Here is a 23,350-nt window from a genome sequence, read left to right on the forward strand (position 1 = left end):
TACCTGTCGAACTTAGATCAGACTGTGGAACTCAGTTTGCTTCCCAGCGGACATGCTTAGAAAATTCTGAGTTTAAAGTTTTTGCACAAAAGTACAACTTCAAACTAACAACAAGCAGTCCCGGACATCATCAAAGTAACGGCTCTGCAGAAGCTGCTGTAAAAATAGCTAAAAGTGTCTTACGAAAGAACAAAGAAGACCCTTACCTTGCACTCCTATCCTACAGGAACACACCCCTTACAGCCAACGGGCTTAGCCCAGCCCAACTTTTGTTCAACAGGAGGTTACGAGATAATTTACCTGTATTGCCACAGAAGCTTTCTGAAAGACCTGACTTATCCAGTTTCAAGAAGAGGGAGGAAAAATACAGAGAATCCTACAAAAATCAATATGATAAGCATCACGGTACCAGGGATTTACCCCAGTTGCAACGAGGACAAAAAGTGTGGATCAAAGATCTAAAACGTCAGGGTACAATAACAAACCTAGCCAATGAGCCAAGATCTTATTGGGTAAATACTGAAAGAAACACAGTACGCCGAAACAGATACCACTTGATTCCGTACAAAAGCCAAACCAGTCCTGAACAATCAGCAAGTATTACTCCACTTCCTTTCTCTAAAAATAACGATCAGTCTCCGAAAACTCCTATAGACTTAAACAATGAACGGAGCTTACTCAAAACCCCTACCTCTCAAACCAACAACACTAATCAGAGTAATCAGAAAGCACCAAGACAAGTCTCTAGAAATACCAGTACACCAACTTTCAATACAAGGCTGTTTGTAAACAATAACAATCCTTCTTATTCACAACCAAGTCTCCAATCTAATGAAGAAGTTAGAACAAGGTTTGGAAGAATCGTGAAACCTGTGAAAAGATACGAGGGCAACTAAAAAGGAGAGATGTTGTAATATTAAGCAGATGTTATAATTAACATCTGTTGGTTTATTGACTTTGAATTGTAAATATTTTGAAGGTTCTTGCTTTATAACTGTATCTGAATTAAATAATATACTTTGAATCAAAACTAATGAATTCTCATTAATCTATATACTGTACGGTATTAAAACACTATTATATGGTACACAATGTAAAAATTGTCAAGAGCAATAAATAAATAAATAAATACATTTTTTCTTTAAAAAATATTGCTATTTTTAAAACTGTACCTAGAAATTTATAAAGGGGTTCTGTTTCTATTGTGTTAACCGCCATCCTGGTCCTGGTCCTGGTCTTTATTTTTGTAATAGATATTTTGGTGTCCGATTGCAGGTTTTGAAACATGTGACCACCAAAGGTACTCCCCCGCCCAAGGTTTGGTGGACGTCTCCTGTCTGCCTAAGGACAGCAATCCGCATGGTACTGAGGCATCTCAACTGCCAAGTCGTCTGTACCATGGACGATCACAAGCAGGAAGTGATTGCATACTGCAGGGAGAATAACTATCACGGTTTGATCGCTGATGATGCAGAGTACGTTGCTTTTGATCCTCCGAGGTACTTCTCCGCTCGGCAACTGAAACTTACATACAAGGTATGATAGTTTGAGATTTACAAATATTTCCCCAGGTGTAAGGTGTAACTTGCCAGCTTAGTGGTGTGACATGTCGAGTATTTAGTCCACCCGAGTAAAATGTACTTATTTCTTATTTGACTTGTGTCAGATTTGGTGAACTATTGTAGTTAATACCAGCGTGGACTCACAGTGGCACGTCGGAAAACTGTTCTGACTTGAGTCCTTGGTACTCGGCATTGAGTGCTATTGACACACCTGTAGAAATTGTGAGAACTATGCCCCAGTGTTCATTCTACAACACAAACCTGCTTTGCGACCGTAGTGTAATAGTGAATTTCTACCTTTTATAAAAAATGTAAGCCTACTGAATATCTTTTAATGTGATTCTAGGGATCCCTCGAGTCAAAGGAATACATCTTGGGAGAGTTGTGCAAGGGTCTCGGCCTATCCTCAGACAAACTGTGTGTGCTGGCTGCACTGCTAGGCAACTACATACTTCCTGAGCATGATCTCATTGATGTTTACAAGAAAGCCGGCATCACACAAATGCCAGGAAAGGTATGAATTTGAAATTAATAAGTACTTGTCTGAAGTACTGTAATTTTAAATCTCCTTTGAATCAGTGTATTTTCTTAATTTTAGTTTAATTGATCAACTATTAATTAGTTTTTTGTGTAATGCACAGTTTTTGTAACAGGACTAGTATTAACTATCCAAGTCTTGAGTCGTCGCCCAGAATTAGTCATGTGCGTACGTGAGTTGTGGCCACCGCGACGACAACAACGACCGGTCTTTAAATGTATTAAATGTGTGTTTGTGTATTGTGCAATGACTGTTTTATGTTAATATATTCAAGACGAAGCGATAGCGGATACCTGATGATGTCACTGTGCTGACGAAACGCGTCGTAAATACTACAATCATTTGGAACGGAAGAAGGTAACATTATTATTATTATTTATTAATAACTAACGTTCCAGTAGTAGGAAATGAATTCTAGTATTAACTGTTGATTCCAAACTATGATTGCAGATACCAGGAGATGTATTAGTCAAACAGTTGGCAGAAAAGGTCAAAGATCTTCAGAATGTGGATAATATTGAAGACACAGCCATTGCAATCCTAGGATCTTCCACTGACCCTAGGCTATCCAAACTAAAGCAGAGCATTCAGTATTATTTAGATGGCACTAAAGATGGATTCCTCAGATATAGACCGTCAACAACAGGTAAAAAACAAACTAGCTAAGTATTATTGAATAAGGACTCTTAATTTATTTAGGCTAATTGGAAAAATAATCAGTCCAAGTATAGAAGATCAAAGGTTGATGTAAGGTTGATCAATTAGGCCAAAGTACAGAATTGTTGTCACTTGCGATCTACTCAAATAGTATTTCTCTTAATGTACAAGCAGTTTTTACGTAGATATTCATAGTATGCCTGGTTAATGATGCGGGAGAGCAAAAGTTGTAGATAGTGTAAAAGAATGTACAAAAAAGCTGTATACCGTATTTATTAATATAGGTACATTTTGTTAATTTAAAAGTACATTATGGTTTATTTTATTTATGATTTTAGGGTTATTCAAGCTTCTCTTGCAACATCTAAAATCATTATACAATTCTTTTGTTTTTTTCCTAAAAAGAATTTTGGTTTTTGAAACTGAAAACGACACTGTAGGGCTAGAAATCGGTAGGTGTATACATTTTATGGAAAGTAAATTCTATTTTCTTATTACAGTCAAAAGGGTTCGAGGAAACAAATCCAAGATTGATGGAGTGAATAGCATCGAGGAACAAGAACCTGATTTGGATACTTCAAAACTTGCCTCAGAAACAGCTGAGAGTGAGGTAGGCCTTCTTACATGAGCTTCTGTATTGTAAGTAGGCCTATTCAAAATCGTTGTAATATTGATATCAGAAACTATTTGGATTACATCATTAACTTGTAATTTAGTAAACTCCAGAGCTAAAGTCTTGGTAATTAACATTATTTCAGGACTTCAACATGTGTAAATAATAGGGGTCTGCGGGTCAGACTTTTTTGGTTCGGGTCGGGTCGGGTCGGGCCGATAATTTTGGTCCTCGGGTTTCGGGCCAAAATCGGGTCGGGCCAAAAATTATTAATTACCGGATTTTTTATATTTTTTTAACTCCTATCTGTGTTTTTAATATTACTTGAAAATAACATATGGGAAAAAATGTATTTATGTATATTATTTCATGTTCATAACTTATTTACAGCTTAGAAGTTGCCTCAACTGCAAGAAAGAAGAAAATAATTTTTTTTATCAAGCCATTCTTTCCCATTTTCATAACTGTTGAAATATCTAAACAGCTATATTCTAACAAGTTTGTAATGGAACTTAATATAAAAGGATCATAAACAAATCAATTAACCTTATCACAAGTTTAGGTCCTGTGGACTGGCTTCAAGACTGCAAGCAAGAAGAAAGAAAATAAAAATTCTATGTTTCCACCATGCAATATGAATAATTCATTCCCTGCCTCCTAACCTCCTAAGTACAAAAACCTCACACTTACAATAGCATTATTAGTTACATCATCATAAATAAAGAATTATCTATTATTGGCATTAGTAGGCCTACAGCTTTACATAGGAATTATTTTTTATAGGGCCTAAAATAGTAATAGACTAAGCAACATGACAAGTGGAGAACTCATTGAAGAAAAGATATTGTGTAAACTAATTTACTATAAAACTCTAAAACAGTAAAAATAGCACACATACATTGTTTATGGTATAGTTATAGTAAAGACTGTAAAAATTGCATATCATGTCATAGGTACACAGTTATAGATACACAGTTATAGGCACAGTTATAGGTATTGCAAGAGATCCTAAAACAACTGATTTTAGCTAATAAATGAAAAGAATTAAAAATCCATAAACTCAAGTCAAACAATATCACAATTATTAGGTACCCAAAAAGGAACTCTTAATATATAGAAAATTATATTAAATCAAGAGAAAAGAAAGTTAAATGCTAATTTGGCAACATAAGCAGACAGCAGAGACATTATAGTGCCCTAATTAGCAACACAACTCAATGTTTTTATACTGTAAGTCAATGTTTTTGAAACCGTAGGGTCTTTTTCTCGGAAGGAAGGGTAGTAGAATGTAAACAAAAAACCATGAATCACTCACAGCCGGGCCCGGGGACACTCAAGGTTACAGACCCTCCCCCTCCCCTCCCCTCCCCTCTTACACAACCCGAGCCAGGCCCGGGGACACTCAAGGTCATAGACCCTCCCCCTCCCCGCCCCTATTACACCACCTAGTCGTTCCAATTGCTGACAAAATGCAAGTAACGAAACAAGGAAGTAGAGACAAAAAGATATATTTTCTTTATTCAAAAATATAAAACTGTTACAGATAATTTATAAAGAAATTATAATTCATGGTAGTTTGTGTCTTGTAAATATTGTATTGGATCTTAGAAATATCTCTTTTGAAACTCTATCTAACCTAAGAAAAAAATAATTTTACTGATGAAAACTTTCATAAAATAAAATTATAAAATATTTAGGCCTAACCTCTTTGTAGACTTGCTGATACTTGATACTTAAAAAAAAAAAAATGAAATAGTGACCATACAATGCCTAACCAGACGATCAGAAGTGTTGTTTTGTTTTGTTACTGAATGACAAAAAGGACAATAGGAAAATAAAAGAACAAGATACAGATCTGTACACTACATCAGATATTTCTTTTGTTTATAATTTATTATGTAAATAAAATACTAAAATATATTTTAAACTAGGTATGGAATAAACAATAAATAATTAAAATGGGACCTCTGGATAAATAGTCTTTCTTTTGACTTCGTTTTCTTTGCACTGTTGAGTCACGGCTTTTGTTTTGTCAGTAGACGACTGGCTCTGGCTAGTGACAGTAAGGCAATTGCTCTGTTGTGTCTTTGTTCTTAAACGTGAGCAAACTTAATATTTAATTCTAATTTTAACATTTTAATTCCTCTGTAATAATATATATAAGAGTGTTTCTTTGAAAATTACTTATTATAACTTTGAAAATAATAATAATTTGTTTAGGCCCAACCCGATCTTGGCCCGAACAAATCTCTGACCCGACCCGGTCTCTCGGGCCTTCCGCTGGCCCGACCCGACCCGAAAAAATCGGGGACCCGCAGACCCCTAGTAAATAAAAATTTTTAGAACATAAAAACCTTTTGGACAGGTTCACAACTAGGCCTACATTTCAGATAAACAAAAACAAAAAAAAACAATTCCTGGTAGGGTTCACCTCACCTGAAAAGCGTGATTTATCAGCTATTTGTTATTCAGTCTTTACGATTGGTGGAACAATTTTAAATACTCAATAAAAAAAGTTCTTGTCATGTTTTCATGATATCGGTTATCTTTGAGCAATTAATTGAAACTAAAAAAATTAAAACACTTGGTTTTTTTAATAGCTCAAGCTATAACTTATTAAAATGCCAACCAAATTTAATATAGATATTACAAATTTATTAACAGTTTCAAAAATATTGACTTTCAAAAATATTGAGTTTCGAATGATGACCGACCGTCTGCATTTAATTATACTTATTTTATTTAACGTGCTTCGGTTAATTTGATAACGGTTTATCTGGAGCTGATTGTAGTTTACAGCTAAAAATTTGATCGTGAATCTGGAAAAACTTTTTACACACTTTGCATTATGCGGAACAAACGAAGAAGGATATGAATCTTGTTCAGTTCTAGATGATTTTGATTAATTTGCATATTGCTTATTATATTTTAGTTTCGTCTTCTATGTTTGTATCTCTCGTCACAAAATATTGCAATATGCATACCAAACATCTTTAGGCCTAATGTGTCTAAATTGAAATTGTTTCTATCAAAATGATATTTTCTTATCATCGTCAATTTTAATATCTGGTTTATTTAATTAACTTTATTATACGTTGTGAATATTCTTAAGATGAATTTGAATAATTACTTATTGTATATTTTAGTGTAGGCCTATCACTAACTATGGCTATTGACAATTTGTTTATAAATGCTTGGTGTTGCAGCTTGACAGTTTAACGAGGTACAAGGAGGCCACGGCTGTTTTGAACGTACGACCCGAAATAATTATCGATGAACCAATTCTGAAAGAGAACCAAGAACTTGAATTGTGCGATCCCGAAATCCCTCCGCTGAACGGAAGCAGTGCCAACGGCCGGCAAAGCTTGCTCCTCAGCTCTAGTAGTTCTAGCAGTTCATCTAATGCCACGTCACCAGCCAGGCTCACCCCGGAAGTGAAGAAGGTTAAACAGGTAACTGATTGCAGTAGCCTATTGGTATTGTATGTTATGGGTTGTGGGTTGGTGTTGACTGGCTGGTGTCGAGGTTTGTGGATGGTGCTAGATTTCCAAATCATGACGGTTATGTTCAAAAAGCCAGTCGGTACAAATTTGTTAATGTAGGTCACTAAAAAAGTCTCAACTACAATCTAATGTAATGTTTTTGTTATTTATTTTTTTGCGTGATTGATACCATGTTATTTATTTAACAATCTACTTCCAGTAAAATTTAACACACCACAGTAGGAAAACAAACCAAGGAAAATGTATCTAGTCAAGCTGACACAACAAGTATAAATCTTTTTTTAAGGCTGTAACAGAGAGCACATTGGTCAAGAATTTTTATCAAACGGCTAACTGAATGTGAAAGAGTCCAAACTGGCACAAGAAACACTAAACTTTGCACTACAGTATACACAAAACATTAGAATATTTCACTTGTCACTGACAGTATTTTTAACTCTCCCGTCTTCATAAATCTCACCAACTCATACCTTCCTTAGTTAAAAATTCTTTCAGTGACAGTAAAATATTCAAATGTTTTGTCTAAGTTTTAAGTTTATTGTTTCTTTAGTCAGTTTGGGACTAAAATCTGCTATCCTAAAAAAAATCTTCCTCTACACAATTAAATTGTTCACAATCAAATTTGTTTTTTTAACAGTGTATGATGAACTATAATTTCAGAAGTCCAGCAAGTCTGATGACAGCAGGAAGACAGACAAGGTAGTCATCGAGTTGCCAGCTGTTCCTCCAGAAGTGATGAGGACTGTGAGTGAGCGACACAACAAGGGACTCATGTCACCTTGCATCTACCAGATACTCACCCAGGTCAGTTTAGAACTCTTAACTAACCGGATCAATAAGACCGGACCCCATCACTATATTTCAGGTAAATAGTTGTTTAAATAAACAAACAGTCTTACTGTTGACTTAATTTGAATGATGGACGTATATGGCACACATTAAAATAATCCGAATGATAAATGACGGACATATATGGCACTCATTAAAATATGCAAGGGGTTCCCATAATCTACAAAGAAAAAAAACGGACATGAAGTTAATTTTCTTTTGGTTGACCTAGGCTATTTATTTTTTTCTCCTAGAGGTAATCCTTGCTGTCGGCGATTCGGGTGATTGAAGCTAGGACAATTGATCATTCATTATGTTTTAAAATAAACGAAGACATGCTGGCAACTCGATTTTCAAGCCAGGCCTAGTTAAAATTCTCAAGTGAAAAAAGTACCATGTGAAGTAAGAAAATTGAACTAGAGTTGTGTTTTTATTTTCCCAATACAATTGCAGAAAGCACTATAATTCACAATCTAGCTGCGATTACTTGTGACGATGATACTATTAAGGTTTACATTTATTTGTATTTAGTAATTAAGTGCATGAATACACTAATTTCAAAGAATGTTGACTTGAGACAAAAGTAAAATACAGTATTCAAAAAAAAAAGAAAAAAAATTCCAGTGACATTTATTTTTAACTGTTTATTGCTTCTTCATGTTTGTATGTAACTTACTTAAAACAAACAGATTTTTTTAAAAGAGAATTATGGGACATGGGAATTATGTCACATTATATACAAAAGCTCAGCTCAAAAAGGTCAAGGCTTGAACATCTTTGGCTCTATCAAACATTTTAGGCTACCTCTTTTTTGCGTCCAGTCAGTTAACAAATTAAATTTGATTTTTGTTCAGGGTGAAATAAAATTACCAGTCGTAATGGAAGATGAAAGCCACAAAGAGATTCCAAGCATCCACCACTTCTACCGACCCGTGCGCCAGATGGTGTACGCAATTCTGTTCAACCTGCACCACCACACTTACATGGCCACAAGGAGCAAGGATAGCAAACCAGGTGATTGTAATAACCACACAGTACGATTACTACTGGCCTATCCAATGGTGGGTTTAAAAATAATGAATAATGATGGAAAATATTGATTTCGGTTTTTAGTTGCTATGCACTAATTCGTGACGATAATGATGTTTCCACGACTGAGAGGTGTTTAAGATTTTGCTGTGATCTCAGGATATTTTCAAGATTTCCTTGCAATCGTAGAAGCATCCTCAATTGCGTCACAACCGTGGATCCATGATAGCAGGAAATCTTCTCAGTATTGCTGCGATCACAGGATCAAAAGTTCTTAAGGGCATCTTATTGCTGTTTTTTGCTCAGTGCCGCTCAAAACAAGTTTGTGATAAGTCAGGTTTATTTGTATATTAGCCTAACGCTGTGGTAAAAATATATGTGTTTGAGCTGCTGGCAATTTTTATTTTTCTCAGAATTTTACTTTGCAGCTATTTTACTTCTATTAGTTGTGAAACTCAATCATAAATTAAATTACTGGACTTGAATAGCCTACTTTCTTGTTTTTAATTTCTTAGTATTATTTTTATGTTTTACCGTTTTACTCATATGGTTTAATATTATTTGTAATGATTTTAGATTCCAAACCGCCAGATGTAAGAATCAAGGAGTGGATCTGGACCAAGAGCAACCAGTACCAGCGAGCTGATATTGTACCTGCTGAACAAATAGGATGGGGCGTCCCTACCATCCAGAGGCTGTGGTTTGGGTAAATATCAACCATATAATCACAAGATGTTAATATAGACAAGACATATCTGAACCATAATTATGACCTCAGATATTTTTTAATGTAGTAGGCTAAGTATGTTACCTCAAAAATATCTGACTGTGGATCGATAAACATTTAATGAGATTTATTAATTATAAAATGTATGTTTAGCACAACCATTGATGACAAACGTAGAAGACTCAGAGCTTTCCTGACTTGCATGCGCTCTGACACTGCCTTGATGCTCAACCCTGACTACGTCCCACAACATGTGCTCATCATGGCCACTGTACTCAGGTAAATCATCTAGATAACAATTTATTCTCACATTGTGGTTTTCCTATTATCTGGACCCATATATTTTGTAGGCAACTAAAAAAGCATGTGTCTAGTTCTTAACTTTCTTGAGATTATTTAGGATTAACTTCTGTACAAAATATCTGAGACTGAGTTACTTTACTGAACACCATACATTTTCATATACCTTAATAAAACAACTGAACCTGTAAATTGAATACAATATATTCATGTAGGCCTACTATATTTAAAAATATGTGAAATGAGTGAAGCCAATAATAATTCCTTTCTCCCTTTAATAGATACATGATGTCATTCCCTGAGAAAAAGGTCTTAAGAAAACCAGAACTGGATGCCTTTATAACCACTGCCATCATGCCTGAACTTATGAATGCTGAAATCAACCAGGAGCTGCAGGTATGTGTTGTCACAATATTTGGAAAATTGTTGGGTAGGCCTATTGTTATCAATTCTACAGGGCTATCCAAAAAGCCAAAAGTAGATTACGTTTTAGAATTAAGGATAAACAAAGTCTTAGAACAAAATTGTATTATACACCTAGATGAAAGCCACACTTAAATAGCCTACTAATTTTCTACATAGGCCTATGAGGCACTGTTCAAATTAAGGCACTTATCGTAGCGATGAACGAGCATGAGAATTCCTCCATTGTTAAATTCGGTAGCCTGTACCATCAACCAGTTGGTTACATCTTCTTGCAGCAGTGCGTCGTCATCAAAAGGCTGCGTTGCCAGCCACTTCTTCATTGCCGGGAATAAGTTTGAAGTCTCGCGGTGCTAGGTTCGCGACTGTGTGTTGGAAACGGGGGAAACAACTCCCATAGATTGAAGAACTTCACAAATGACATTTGCTGTGTAGGGGCAGGAGTTGTCGTGAATCAGCAGGATCTTTGAGCTTGGCCATATCATCGTGTTGGGAGTTTATGGAGTTAAAAGTTTAAAATGCTTGTTCACCTATATGAAAAGTTATTGCCACATGGAATAGGCTACTGCAGCACTATCTATCATTATTTACTTGTTAGGTCTACACCATTGGCCTTGTTCGGGATGACTTTTTTGAAAAAAAAAAAAAAAAACTAGTTAATTAATTAGTTTTGTTTAAGGAAAGGCTCTAGGCCAGGATTTTAAATTGTAGAAAAAGGAGGATAGCAGCTAACTTACCTTGAAAGTGTGGGTAGGCCATAGAACAAGTAGAAAAATATTTTGCACACAATATTTGTCCCCTAAGGGACTTTGTCAAGTGTAGAGAGAGTTTATAAATTACAAGATGATCTTGTAATTTATAAACTCTCTCTACACTTGACAAAGTCCCTTAGGGGACGAAATATTGTGAGCAAACTGCAAAATATTTTTCTACTTGTTCTATGGCCTACCCACACTTTCAAGGTAAGCTAGCTGCTATCCTCCTTTTTCTACTAGTTAATTAATTAGTCAAATTAATTAGTTAAATTAAATTAATTAGTTAGAGTTGATATTATTATCAATCTGTTGTGTTACAGTTACCAGTAGTGAGCAGCCGTGGGGTGCAGCTGGCCACCATGTTTATGCAAGGTGTAGAGACAGCACTCCTGGTCAATGACGCATGTGGAGCCCCTGTACCATGGCTCATGTGCTGTCCTTGGCTGTTCTTTGATGGGAAGCTGTTCCACCACCAGCTGTCCAGAGCCTCGGTAGTCAAGAACATCATGGAACTGTGCAACCATCGTGTCCGCATGGTCATGAAAGTGGAGAGAATGCGTCAAGCCATCTTGGAAGGATTGAATGTCCAGTTTGCTCGTCCTCCGATGCCTGTTGTGATCCAAGGTAAATCACTATCCGCTGAGCTTAAAAGTTTGGTCTGTTTTCAATCAATCAAGTTGTTAATTTGGAACACAAATTCACAAAGCTTTAAGAGTATTTTCTTAAATAATTTGGTTAACATTCCTTATTGAGTTACTTAATTGTTTTGTAAACAGTTGATAACTCTAGATTCTGTACAAATCATTAGAACTAGGGATGGACGAGATTGGATTTTTAGTTTGAGACGAGACGAGATTTTTTATTTCTCATAAAATTTCTAGACGAGATCGAGACGGGATTTCCCTTCTCATACACAACAAGAAATGCACGTTCAAAATTTTTACCTGATTTTGTAACATTGTTAGATGACTGTTTAAATACAAAAAAAATGATAATAGGCAAGAATATTTATAATCTTTTATTAAAAAACATCAGCATAACATTTTTTTATTAATCACGCCTAACTTATTAAAAATGCCTACGATTAGGAAACATAGTGATATCAGTTAGGATAGAGTTCAACTTATCCTAAAATAAAATAAATCATAAAATAAAAGCAATATTAATTTTTATAAAATAGTTACTTGTATTGACTTTTTATAGTAATAAAACATTCCTCACACTGCTTACACTTAACAAAACTTCTCAAATGTTATTAAAGTAATATTATTAAAATAATTAAAGTAATATTTACATTTAAAGAATTAATTCAATAAGAACGCCTTCGCAAAGGAAACGCAACTACAACACGCTCCTGTATTGCGGGTATTGCATTGACTTTCTGCAGGAGTTTTTAATTTTTTTTTTTTTTTTTTTATTCTCGTCTTCATAAAAATCTCGGCCAAAAAATAAAAAATCTCGTCTCGTGTAACGAGAGTAAAAATTTCCCGAAAATTTTCCGAAATTTCGAGACTTGACCATCCCTAATTAGAACTGTAGGTCCTACGGTACCTGAAGTTTCTAGGCATACTCATAAGCCTGTGTCATCAATATTCAATACCTCCTTTATACATTGTGATGCTCCTAAATTAATATTGACAATACTAACATTTGCTAGAACTTTAAATGTTTTGACTAACCTTACTTAATACAAATTAGGGATGGGCAGGTTTTGGGAAATTTTCAGGAATAATGTATTCCCAATCTTCAGGACTGGATAACATGTAATTTAGGGTTTTCTCGGGACGGACATTTTTTTGTTTGAGATGTTGCTACAATGGTAGGTGACTGTTAAGATGTCTCCATGACTGCACAAGATGTTCACGATTTTGGTGTTGCGCAGGATATGTTCATGATTTTGGTGTTGCGCAGGATATGTTCATTATAGCACTGAAAACCCATGAAACTATAATGCCTGTGTAACTGCTGGTTATGTTCACCACTTCGTTGTAATTGCGGGACATGTTCACGTATAAAAATGAAGAAAGGTTCTTTTTTGTGGTTCACAAACTCAGTTTCCCTAAAATATTTAAATGTCGTAGGCCTACTTGTACAAAAATCTGTTATAGGTCTATTGAGAAGACTCTCCCACTTTTTTGAAAATTTTAATGTTTATGGAACTTTGCAGGATAATTTTAATTGTAATTTTGTTTTATGTAGCCTATACACTTTCTGTGATTTCGGTGTCTTTTAAAATCCTGGTTTGTTGTACACAGGTCCAGGACCTAGAGTTCACCCTGGTATGGGCCCTCCACCACCTCCAATGGTGCCCCACGGCATGCTGAGTAACAACCACCCTACATCTGGTCGTGGGCAACTGCTACGAGGGGGTATGTCAATGCGAGGTATGCCACGTCGTGCCATCCCCACCAACCAGGGCGGCCGGCTGGAAATTGCTGGCGTGGTCGTCGGCTCCTGGGGTCCCAACTACGGACTGGCTCACCTTAATGCCGGCAGATCCGTCATGGTTCAGCCACAGGTCAGATACAATTTTAGTACACATAAATCTCTCCTTGTTACAAATTTTGCCAAATAATCAGCTACAGGATAGTTCATATTTTATTTTAAGGGTAGGCCTAAACATAGAATACTTGGATTTTATAAGATTAAAGAGAATAAATTATCTGCTTGCACTTTTTTTTATTCTCTAGGCTAGGATTGTGATTTTTTAAATAGGGATAGAAGCGTGCTTAAAATTAGAAAAATTTCACAAAAATTACACTGAGGCAAAAAATAGCTCTTTTGGCCAACTCCCTTCCATACTTGTCAAGTTCCCAGGAGTAGTCATTGCCCCTTGGTAATATAGCCTACCTGCATTTTTTTTTTTAGGTAAGCGAGCTGCTGTCCCTATATTCTAAATTTTTATTTTTTGAGCGAAAATGAATATGTTCATCCTCTTTTCCAGAGACCAAACGAATCCTTAATAATCAGTTGTACCAACTTTATTGCATTATTTGTGTGTTAATCAAGATTTTGAGATTATTTTTCTGTTTTATTTATCAGGTAACATCAGTCGGTGTTGGTGGTTATGGCAACTCAATGTATCGAGGAAACAACCGACCCACCTTCAATCCTCGCAGTCCACTCAAGGGCAAGGGACGTGGTTTCCGTCCACCGGTAATTGTTTCATAATTGTTATAGGCCTAGTTTTAAGAAAAATATGTAATTTAAACTCAAGTAAAGTTTTAAAATATAGGCCTTTTTGTAGTGTAACCATAACCATCAAATTTGTACTGTTTCATATTTTACCCTTTTATTAGTTTTCAATTAATTTCTATGAGTTTATCAAAACACAACCCGAGTTATAAACTCACAATTTATCTTTCAGCAACTACTTGATCACCAATGTTGACCATTTGTTACAGACCAAGAAGCGTCTTATCCCACCACCTGGTGGCAGAAAAGAGCCTCTCAAGAAAACTACCAAAGGTCGTGGAATGTCAGTCGTCCTCCCAGGAACTGGGTAAGTTTTTGCTCTACAGCAAAAATTCTTTCATATCTCAGTTTCAATTATAAGGACAAGTTTCAAGATTTATAAATGTCAACGATTAATTCCAGCTGATATTGATCATTAGATTTTAATTTATTTTTCTGGCTTAAGATTCAATTGGTCTTAATTGTTACTAGAACTGAATTTGGACTATTAACTGGATAACTTTGTTGACTAGGAGGCCTAGCTATTGTTACTTCAGTTACATTTGAAGTAAAAGAGATTTTAACGTATAGGCTATACATAGGCCTATACATACATAGTTCCTCTTTTAGATATAGATATAAATATATATATATTATTAGCTACTAACTTTATTTTGCAAAATTAACTTTATATAGGTGATTCTCTATTATATTTTCCTTGGCTGAAAAAAATTGAATCTTGGCTGAGAAATAGTAATTGTACCTGGGTTCAATTTAAAGTCACAAATAGTATCGGCACTATCTAGTCTTACTTTTTCATCAGATCAATCATGAAACCTTTTTTAACTTAAATTTTAAATAGAACATTGTTGTTGCCACTATGGACAACAAAATATTTGAAGCTGTTAAGAGTCAAAGCATTTAACGAACTTTCTTATGTATAATGTCTGATCAATTTTGTTTGGTGTCTTCAATGGTGTTCAATAGTCAGTTTATCTTAGAATTTGGTGTATTTTGTGCAGTGAAACTGTGTTCGCTTCTGACATTGATGACAAACAGAAGAAAATATTGATGAACAAAGATGAAAAGAAGACTGTCGGCAGCTTACTGTCCGGGTAAGTATTCTTTTTACTATTGGTAAATAATCTCAATGGAAGAACTAAAAGAGATGCCATTGTTGCTGTTTTGTTGTACAACAGTCTTTAAAAGAAAAATGTTTTTTCTACTGAGGACTTAAATCTTTATTTAATTAGTTCAACATTGAATGATTTGATATTTATTATTCTGTCATAGAAGGATAAGAGTTAAAGTTTGATGAAAGATAATTTATTTCAATGATTTGATTCAAATTGGTCCTCTTTCCCCTCTTTCTTTTATTATTATTTTTTTTTATACATTTTGCTGTAGGCCTATTAATATTTTGAGAGTCTTTATGCTCTCATGTTATAAAAGTAATATACCTATTTATTAACATTTGAATTCGGAAAACTAAACACATTTAGGTTAGAGCTTTCTAAGGTCAGGTACTAACATTTATTTGTCGTAGATTAACCTGAATGAGGGAAAACATTCTGGCACATTACAAAAATTAAGTTTATACATCTATTATTCAGAATATTAATACCTGCTTATCTACCTTTGTCGAAGGTAGTGGCTGTGAATATTTCATTCAATTTTCGCTTTCGTTGTAAATTAGAGCGTTTCAAATACTCCTATTAATTAATTCTATTAAAAGTAAATTCCTGATTGCGTGTATGATCATGATGTTGGTATCAAAGTTGTTTGAAATTGTATATTTTTGCAGGACCGAGCCAATGATCAATGGAGGAGCAGGTGACGCTTCCTCCGCTCAGTTCGAGGATGCTTCTGACCATGGTATGTTCAGTTACCAGTACCATTGTTCCTTAAAGGAAAAAAACTGTCTAATTTTTTGTTGTACTTGGATTTAATTTTGCCAAGGATAATGATTTGAATTATTTTTGAAAATCAAAGATCCTCTCTGTGTTAGAAACTTTAAATTGATCTGTTTAGACTTTCAACATGATACTCATAAAAATTCTACACAAAGCTTTTTTAAAAACCAGTGCTGTCCTGGTATTTCAAAATTAAACTTATTAAATAAAACGAGAGGACACAAATTGCTCTTTTTAATAAGATTCAAACTCTGCCTCTGGTACATAGCAAGTAATGCAGTTATTTAACTTTTATCTTTAAACGACATATTTAACTTTTATCTTCAAAGGACATTTTTAACTTTTAACCTTACTTCATAACTGAACAAAATTAAACACTCAAAACAGTTAGATGAGATCAGTATAATACAACTACTAATGTACATGTCGAATGTAGATCCACATCATAAAGTGGGGTTTTCTTACATAAATCCGCTAACAATAATCAACAACACCTACAATAGTTTTTAAAACCCATTTTCATAAACTGTTTCGCTTCTTGCTTCGATCTGGTTGTGGTTAAATATTCAACTGAGGTTAATGAGCTGGTAAGTTAATATATATTTTTTTAACTGTGAGAAAGGTAGTCAGCAGCCTTTAAACACGATCTCTAGAGATAAATTGCAGGCGAAGCCCTATAGGAGGTAACCTTTTTAATTAACATTCGCCCATCCAGTAGATCATAAGCTTTAAAATGACACATTCGTCCTAAATATCGGTTAAGTAGGTCAGGCAAAAAGAGGACGTTACAGAGAAAACACTCATTGCATCAAGTATTTAGATAGATGGATAACAAAGTTTGTGTATGTTAAGAGAATTAAATACTTACAGTTGACATTCTGAGCGGTCTCAATGGCGAAGGTGATGGGCCAATGGGAGTCAAGGAGATCTTGGCTGCTGCCAAAGGCGACAACTAAATAGTCATTCAGTAAGTATATTTAGATCACCCATAAACAAAACAAAATAATCCTAAAATTAACATGACAAATCAAATATGAAATGTTGTTTGCATAACCAAATTTTAATAACATGAACATTCAATAAGAATAAAATATCGTATCACTAAAGCGTAAAGTGATTCTTTTCCAAGCTCAAAAATAAGTGAGGGTTGAAAAGACACTTTTTGCCTTTGTGATGAACTATATTTTTTGTCATTCTGCAACAATATTTTACAAACTAAGTTAGAAACAAAATTACTTTTCTTGAAAAGATATCCTGTAAAAACGACCTCCAACTTGTTTTCAATTTTGTTAATGCAAATAAGAAGCTATTATGCTAAGTGATTCAATAGATACGTTATTACGATTGTATTAGGCCTAGTGTACATTATACTACGTAGACAAGAATAACAATAAGCTACAGTCAATGTAATAAATTGACAGGCCTACCTAATTTCAATACTGTATATGCGATTTCTTAGAATCACAACAGCCGACTTTTTATTCTTTAGTGTAGTGAGTAATTTTTTGTTTGGCTAGTACTGTTTAGTCTGCCAGTTATGGGGATTATTTGTAACCGTCAAACATCACGCATAAGCTACGCGTGAATGTAAAATGTTTACAGACGGTGGAAAAAAAGAAAAGTGGTCAAGGTAGTTGATGATGACAGGATAGGAAAAATTTAAAGGAAATGTGGAATTATAAAAAAAATAACATGTTATGAAGCATTTGTTTTAAACTGGTAAAAGTATGAGACTGAAGGTTGATTGATGAATAGGAAGAGTTGTAAAAAGGCCAACTTAACAGACATGGACGTTCACAGATGCAAGTAAGATAATTTGAAATTCACATTTAACCTCAATTACTTCATTGCTGTATAATATAGACAGTACTGTGCATACACAACTAATTGTTAATGTATTGAATCTGGTGTTCTTGACATACATTTTTTGTTAGCTTGGTTTATACCTTTCCTTACCTATGTGGCCACTCAAACCTCAGTAGGTTTTTGGCCACACCAACAACAAGTCGCCCTCTGTCTTCCATCCATTCTGTCTCTGCCGTTATCTCTCCGCACATGGTCCTGCCATCTTAGCCAAGGTCCCAGTGGTGGTCTTAGTTTATGGTTAAACTTAGTTTATACAGGTACAAAAAATTTCATTGGCGTTTATACTAAATTATTATTGTTGAATAATAAAAACTGAATAAAAATTCATGTTTCTGGCCCCTGGACTTCAGACAGTAACAGGTTATGGTACCCTACATCAAATGCTACAATGATTGTAATTGCCCGTCAGCCTACAAACAACATTCTCAAAGCTTGCTTTTGTAAAACCTATTATTGTGTAAATACTGTATGCCTACTATGTATAGCCACCAAATCGATAAGTCAAGTTAGAAAGGTCGTGGTGCATGATAACACTGCCTGAATTCAACACCTCAGTATTAAAAATGTTCGGGATAACATCTTGGCATAACTCGAACCTCAATTTACTCGAATAACTCAATAGCTCAAAAGTTTATGTTCCCCCTTAAGCGTTAATACATCGAGGTCCTACTCTATGTTATATTTTCTATCAAAGTATATTTAAAAAAAATTACATTCAAGGGCACTGTAGTAATTTTTAATTTCATGTCCTTTTTCAGGTGATGAAAACGTGCACGTGTGATTTAGACTTCTTATTTTGTGCGTGATTTTTGTATTTTTTTACGTTTAGTTGTATGTTTTGAGACTAATAGTGATATGAACATTTTATATGAAGTTTTGAAAATCTAATGACAACTATGAAACAAGTGCGATTATGTAATTGTGCTATTGTGAACAAGGAACATTCCGCGAATGTTCTTGCGACATCCACATACTATTCTCAAGAAGACTGATCAACATAGAAAATGGAACTTCAGACATTGACTGATAAATCTTCAAGTGATATTTTTTTATTTGTTGAAGTCGGTTTGTATCCTAAGCGGCATTCTTTTGTTATTTGTTTTCTAGCCGCATGAGACTTATCGATTCGACGATTTTATTTACATAAGCGACGAAACGTGTTGATTGTTGAATCAACATAATCTATTTTTCTAATAGTTTGTTATTATCATCATGTTGTTGAAGAGAAAGCAGACACAACGCAAAGTGTTCTTTAAGTTAGTCGAAATGTGATAATGCCAGGTGCATGTTAGCTTGAAGATTATATATCATTTTTGTTGATGTTATTCTTTATTTATTAATAGGAGATATTCAAATTTTTGTACTTCTAATAAGATTATCCGTTAATATGCAGTACATGATTATTGTGTTTATATTTATTTACACTTTTAACAGTATATTTTAGCCGTTTGTTTATGTGAATACTATAGCACATTGTAAACATTTATTTCTAAATTGTGTGTTGCCATTGCAAACTGTTAACTCGAATAAAGACTTGTTATATAATATAATCTTCATGTTAATTGAATGGTACGGTAAAGGTTGGTTGGCTGTAAGATTGTCAGGCCAGATGAAATAATTATAGGCTTGATGCCATTTTCTATAGATAATCTTCAATAGAATCATAGATGTAACCGATCCAAAATAAAGTTTATTTTGGAAGTAATATAACGACTCGGGCATTAAAACCCCCAACTGGGAAAGATTCTGACAGATGCTTGCTCATCTATCGTGACTTGTTTATTTCATATAACTGTGGAATATTGGAGAGCGTTCTTTGTCATACGAATAACATTTATCGAATGTAAAACCCATGATTCATGTAGGCTATGGATATTAAAAATGACTAAATCATCTTCATAGGCAGAACATACATGTAATGTGTAAATTCAGGGACAGATGACTTCACGATGCAGTAGTGTATTTGAGAACTGTTGGTCCATTTTTATCATAAATATAAATTTTTAAAACATGATTAGCGAGGGACCCACTGATGCATAGCAAATTACGACTAAAAAGAGATTCTAAGCTCTTGTGACGGTAGAATGCTACCATCTCATAACTCGATTTGACCTATATAAAAGTGGATGCAAATATAATACATTGTTTAGTTTTTAAGATATCAGATGAAATCTGTTTAAATGTTTTCAGCTTTGAAAATAATATGATTTCTGTACTCTCAGATATAATGTAAGTTAGCGTTTTAATACACTGTAATGTTATCCTCGCTGCATAATATGTACGTATATCTATATATTTAGCAGAAAGATAGGTTTTTCATTTCCCAAATTTGTTTTTTGGACCCTCTTAATTTTAGTTAGTTTAGAATAGTAGTGTTTTGTTTTATAGCTTTTAACTCATTCGGGGAAAAATGTGGTAAACATTTCAGATTAAATTAACCTCTGTGTTTCTATCATAGAAAAAACAAAAAGAAAAAAAAATCTCATGTTCTTTTATTTTACGAATAACGCTCTTATATTTGTAAAGTATGAAATGTATACATACAGTTGTGTTGTCCGATCAATGTAAATTATTAAAAGATTCTCTTACATTTTGAAATATAAATAATAATAGTAGTAATATCTGTACATTTTTAGTAAAGGAAGTGTATGATTACTATCATGAATGAGTGTTTAAAATTCACGAATGTGCATACACATTTTCAGTCTGCATTTTGCTGGCTTGGTATTTGTAAATCGCATAATATAGTTATGAAATTTTATGTTGAATGATTATGAATGGTTTTGAAACGTGTATATTTTTTAGATTAATATTTGTTTATGTAAGCACTACAGAGAAGTGAGCTATGTTTTATGATGTCTAATGGTACATACTTGTTCTGTACGCTGTACACACGCACACATGTGTGTGACTCTTCTCAGTGGGTCCCGACAGTTCTCAACACACTACTCGACTGACATGTCCCGAGCCGACAGATTTATTTCGTTCACACGAAGTATATCATATTTTTGAAGTAATCAGACAGTGTATCAATGTGTACACTGTTTTGTAATTGTTTATTTTAAAAAGTTAATGTAAAATGTGTGAGTTTTCACCGACAACATTTTATGCATTGTAATCATAGCACTTATTGTTCTTTATGCAGTTTCTTTCAGTTTGTTTTAGACACCTATCGTAATGAATTTAGTCTTATGAGTGAGAGGAGCAAAGTATAATCCAATAAATAATTTCTTTTGGTTGTTCTTTGAAAATTAAAGTTTGCTACTCTCAACTTCAATAGCAGTTTGTGTGATTTACTACTTGAAATGAAGAATTTTAAAAATTATTCTTTTTGTGTTAAATTGTCATTGTCATTTCAAGTAGTACTTGTAGTTCTTGTTTAAATGTCTTTTGAACGTTGAATGCAATTTTTTATTTAAAGAAATGCAGTTTTGACATAATTAAGCACTTAAAAATTCAGTTATTCATATATTAATCTTTAAACATTTAAATTTAAAACAATTTAACTAAATTTGGTTTTTCTAAAGGGTTGACTTATCTTATTTTGGTTTGTGTTCATGGACAGTTATGTTTATTTTGATTAACAACATTTTGATTTATTATGTAATAAGTTGCCTGGTGTATTTCAGCCCTTAAGTATAATTAATATAAACTGCTTATTGTTGTTTAATTTAAGGATGAAACTAAATCTTACTATTAACTTGCTTCGAAGAGGACATATTTACATTTATATATATCCACTTCTTGTAACTGCTTTATGTCTCAAAAGAATTCCACAGTTTTTTTTTAAAGTTTTATTTAGATAACATTTTTGTAACCTGTTACTTTCTGCTTTGGTCAGAAATTATATTTAATGTATCGATTATTGCACAACAAAATACAGTTTGATCAGAAAAGAAAGTTTTGGTTGTTCTTAGTTAAAAAAAATATTTAAACAAATGGAATGTGAAATTTTTTGTCTTTATCTTCTGTGGTAACATATAATATTGTGGAATTCTCATAAAGAAGTTAGTCTTTATCATTGTATTATGAGTGTAGTTTAAAATAATGCTAAATATGTAACCGTATTTTGCAATTGTAATTTTATGATAAGCATAACTTAATTTGTAAAATTATCTTTATTTTCAGTTAAGAACATTTTGGCAAATCTATTTTTATTTTCCGCTCTCCAACTTAATTACTACCTTTTTTTTACCAAGTGCAGATTCCCTCTCATTTACTAGTGTTCAGTATGCAAAATTAGTTTGTGAGTAACATAATTTTATTTTAAACTGTTAAAATTATATCAAAATAATATATATTATATTTATCACTACTTGTTATCCTGTTAGTTGTTCTAATACATGGTCTACATTTCCTCATAAGTAATGTGTTATGAATATTCAAATAATTTGATGATAAAAATCATATTCTGTCACTTTTAACAAATAAATAACAGTAATATTCCTAATTTAAGGTTAGATAAGCTTCGAAGATATAGTGTTGGAAAGAGAAGGCAACAAAAGGTTTGGTTTATAACAGCACCAGTATTCCTAAACGAATCGAGAAATTTATCCGTCAACAACTGAAAGATGTTAACTCTAATTATTGTCAATTGGACTTCTAAGGATGTTATTGGTGCTGTAAAAAGTAGAAACTTTAAGAAGAGATATGTTTGCAGCTGGCTAGCGAAAGATTTTGTTCGAGTAATACACTTTGAATATGTCTAACTTGGTTTTCTTTATCCTCATTCCTATACCATAATTTTAGGTTAACAAGATTTGTTTTACAAGTTCAGTAACTCGTGTGTATTGTGATTGTGATTGTGCAATCCGGATGTATTCAAGCTACAATAACAATTGTGGGATATTCATCCGGCAACTAAGCCACAATAATTGTTGGATATTCATCCGGTAACTAAGCCACAATAATTGTTGGATATTCATCCGGTAACTAAGCCACAATAACAATTGTAGGATGTTCATCCAGTAACTAAGCCACAATAACAATTGTTGGATATTCATCTGGTAACTAAGCCACAATAACAATTATTGTTGGATATTCATCTGGTAACTAAGCCACAATGACAATTGTAGGATATTCATCCGGTAACTAAAAAACAATAATTGTTGGATATTTGTCCAGTAACTAAGCCACAACAACAATTGTTGGATATTCATCCGGTAACTAAGCCACAATAACAATTGTAGGATATTCATCCGGTAACTAAGCCACAATAACAATTGTGGGATATTCATCCGGTAATTAAGCCACCATATCACTTGTGAGATGATTTAGCGGTATTTAAGCCACAATTTCACTTTTGAGATAATCCAGCCATATTTAAGCCACAATAATGATTATGGGACAATACAGTAATACTATTAACCCTTTGCCCTCGAATGGCCAGCAGTGCTGGTCTCAGCTGTTCTGAGTCAGCTTGTCATTGTTTACGCAGCGCCGTGCATCTCAGGTCTGGCCAT

At 33.8% G+C, this 23,350-nt stretch overlaps 1 protein-coding gene across 2 annotated transcripts in view; it reads left to right on the forward strand.

The window, feature by feature from the left end:
• The window catches only part of LOC128993856 (constitutive coactivator of PPAR-gamma-like protein 1 homolog), a 36,377-nt gene extending 13,780 nt beyond the window's left edge, over nucleotides 1–22,597 (forward strand). Inside the window, exons 4-21 of one of the 2 annotated variants that reach the window (XM_054417915.1) lie at nucleotides 1,276–1,536; nucleotides 1,909–2,076; nucleotides 2,551–2,746; nucleotides 3,258–3,367; nucleotides 6,577–6,822; nucleotides 7,534–7,677; nucleotides 8,556–8,715; nucleotides 9,307–9,436; nucleotides 9,611–9,736; nucleotides 10,039–10,153; nucleotides 11,256–11,559; nucleotides 13,191–13,453; nucleotides 13,978–14,091; nucleotides 14,340–14,437; nucleotides 15,132–15,224; nucleotides 15,914–15,984; nucleotides 16,893–16,989; nucleotides 18,647–22,597. In XM_054417915.1, the coding sequence (XP_054273890.1) occupies nucleotides 1,276–1,536; nucleotides 1,909–2,076; nucleotides 2,551–2,746; nucleotides 3,258–3,367; nucleotides 6,577–6,822; nucleotides 7,534–7,677; nucleotides 8,556–8,715; nucleotides 9,307–9,436; nucleotides 9,611–9,736; nucleotides 10,039–10,153; nucleotides 11,256–11,559; nucleotides 13,191–13,453; nucleotides 13,978–14,091; nucleotides 14,340–14,437; nucleotides 15,132–15,224; nucleotides 15,914–15,984; nucleotides 16,893–16,978 (2,685 nt within the window). In that variant the 3' untranslated portion in view covers nucleotides 16,979–16,989; nucleotides 18,647–22,597. The remainder of the gene's footprint in view (nucleotides 1–1,275; nucleotides 1,537–1,908; nucleotides 2,077–2,550; nucleotides 2,747–3,257; nucleotides 3,368–6,576; nucleotides 6,823–7,533; nucleotides 7,678–8,555; nucleotides 8,716–9,306; nucleotides 9,437–9,610; nucleotides 9,737–10,038; nucleotides 10,154–11,255; nucleotides 11,560–13,190; nucleotides 13,454–13,977; nucleotides 14,092–14,339; nucleotides 14,438–15,131; nucleotides 15,225–15,913; nucleotides 15,985–16,892; nucleotides 16,990–18,646) is intronic. The other variant, XM_054417916.1, reaches the window with a different exon arrangement.
• Nucleotides 22,598–23,350: the final 753 nt, after the last annotated feature.

This window comes from Macrosteles quadrilineatus, unplaced genomic scaffold, assembly GCF_028750875.1.
Source record: "Macrosteles quadrilineatus isolate MER2022 unplaced genomic scaffold, UCM_ALF_1.0 Scaffold_5__1_contigs__length_97177068, whole genome shotgun sequence".
Classification (NCBI taxonomy): Eukaryota; Metazoa; Arthropoda; class Insecta; order Hemiptera; family Cicadellidae; genus Macrosteles; species Macrosteles quadrilineatus.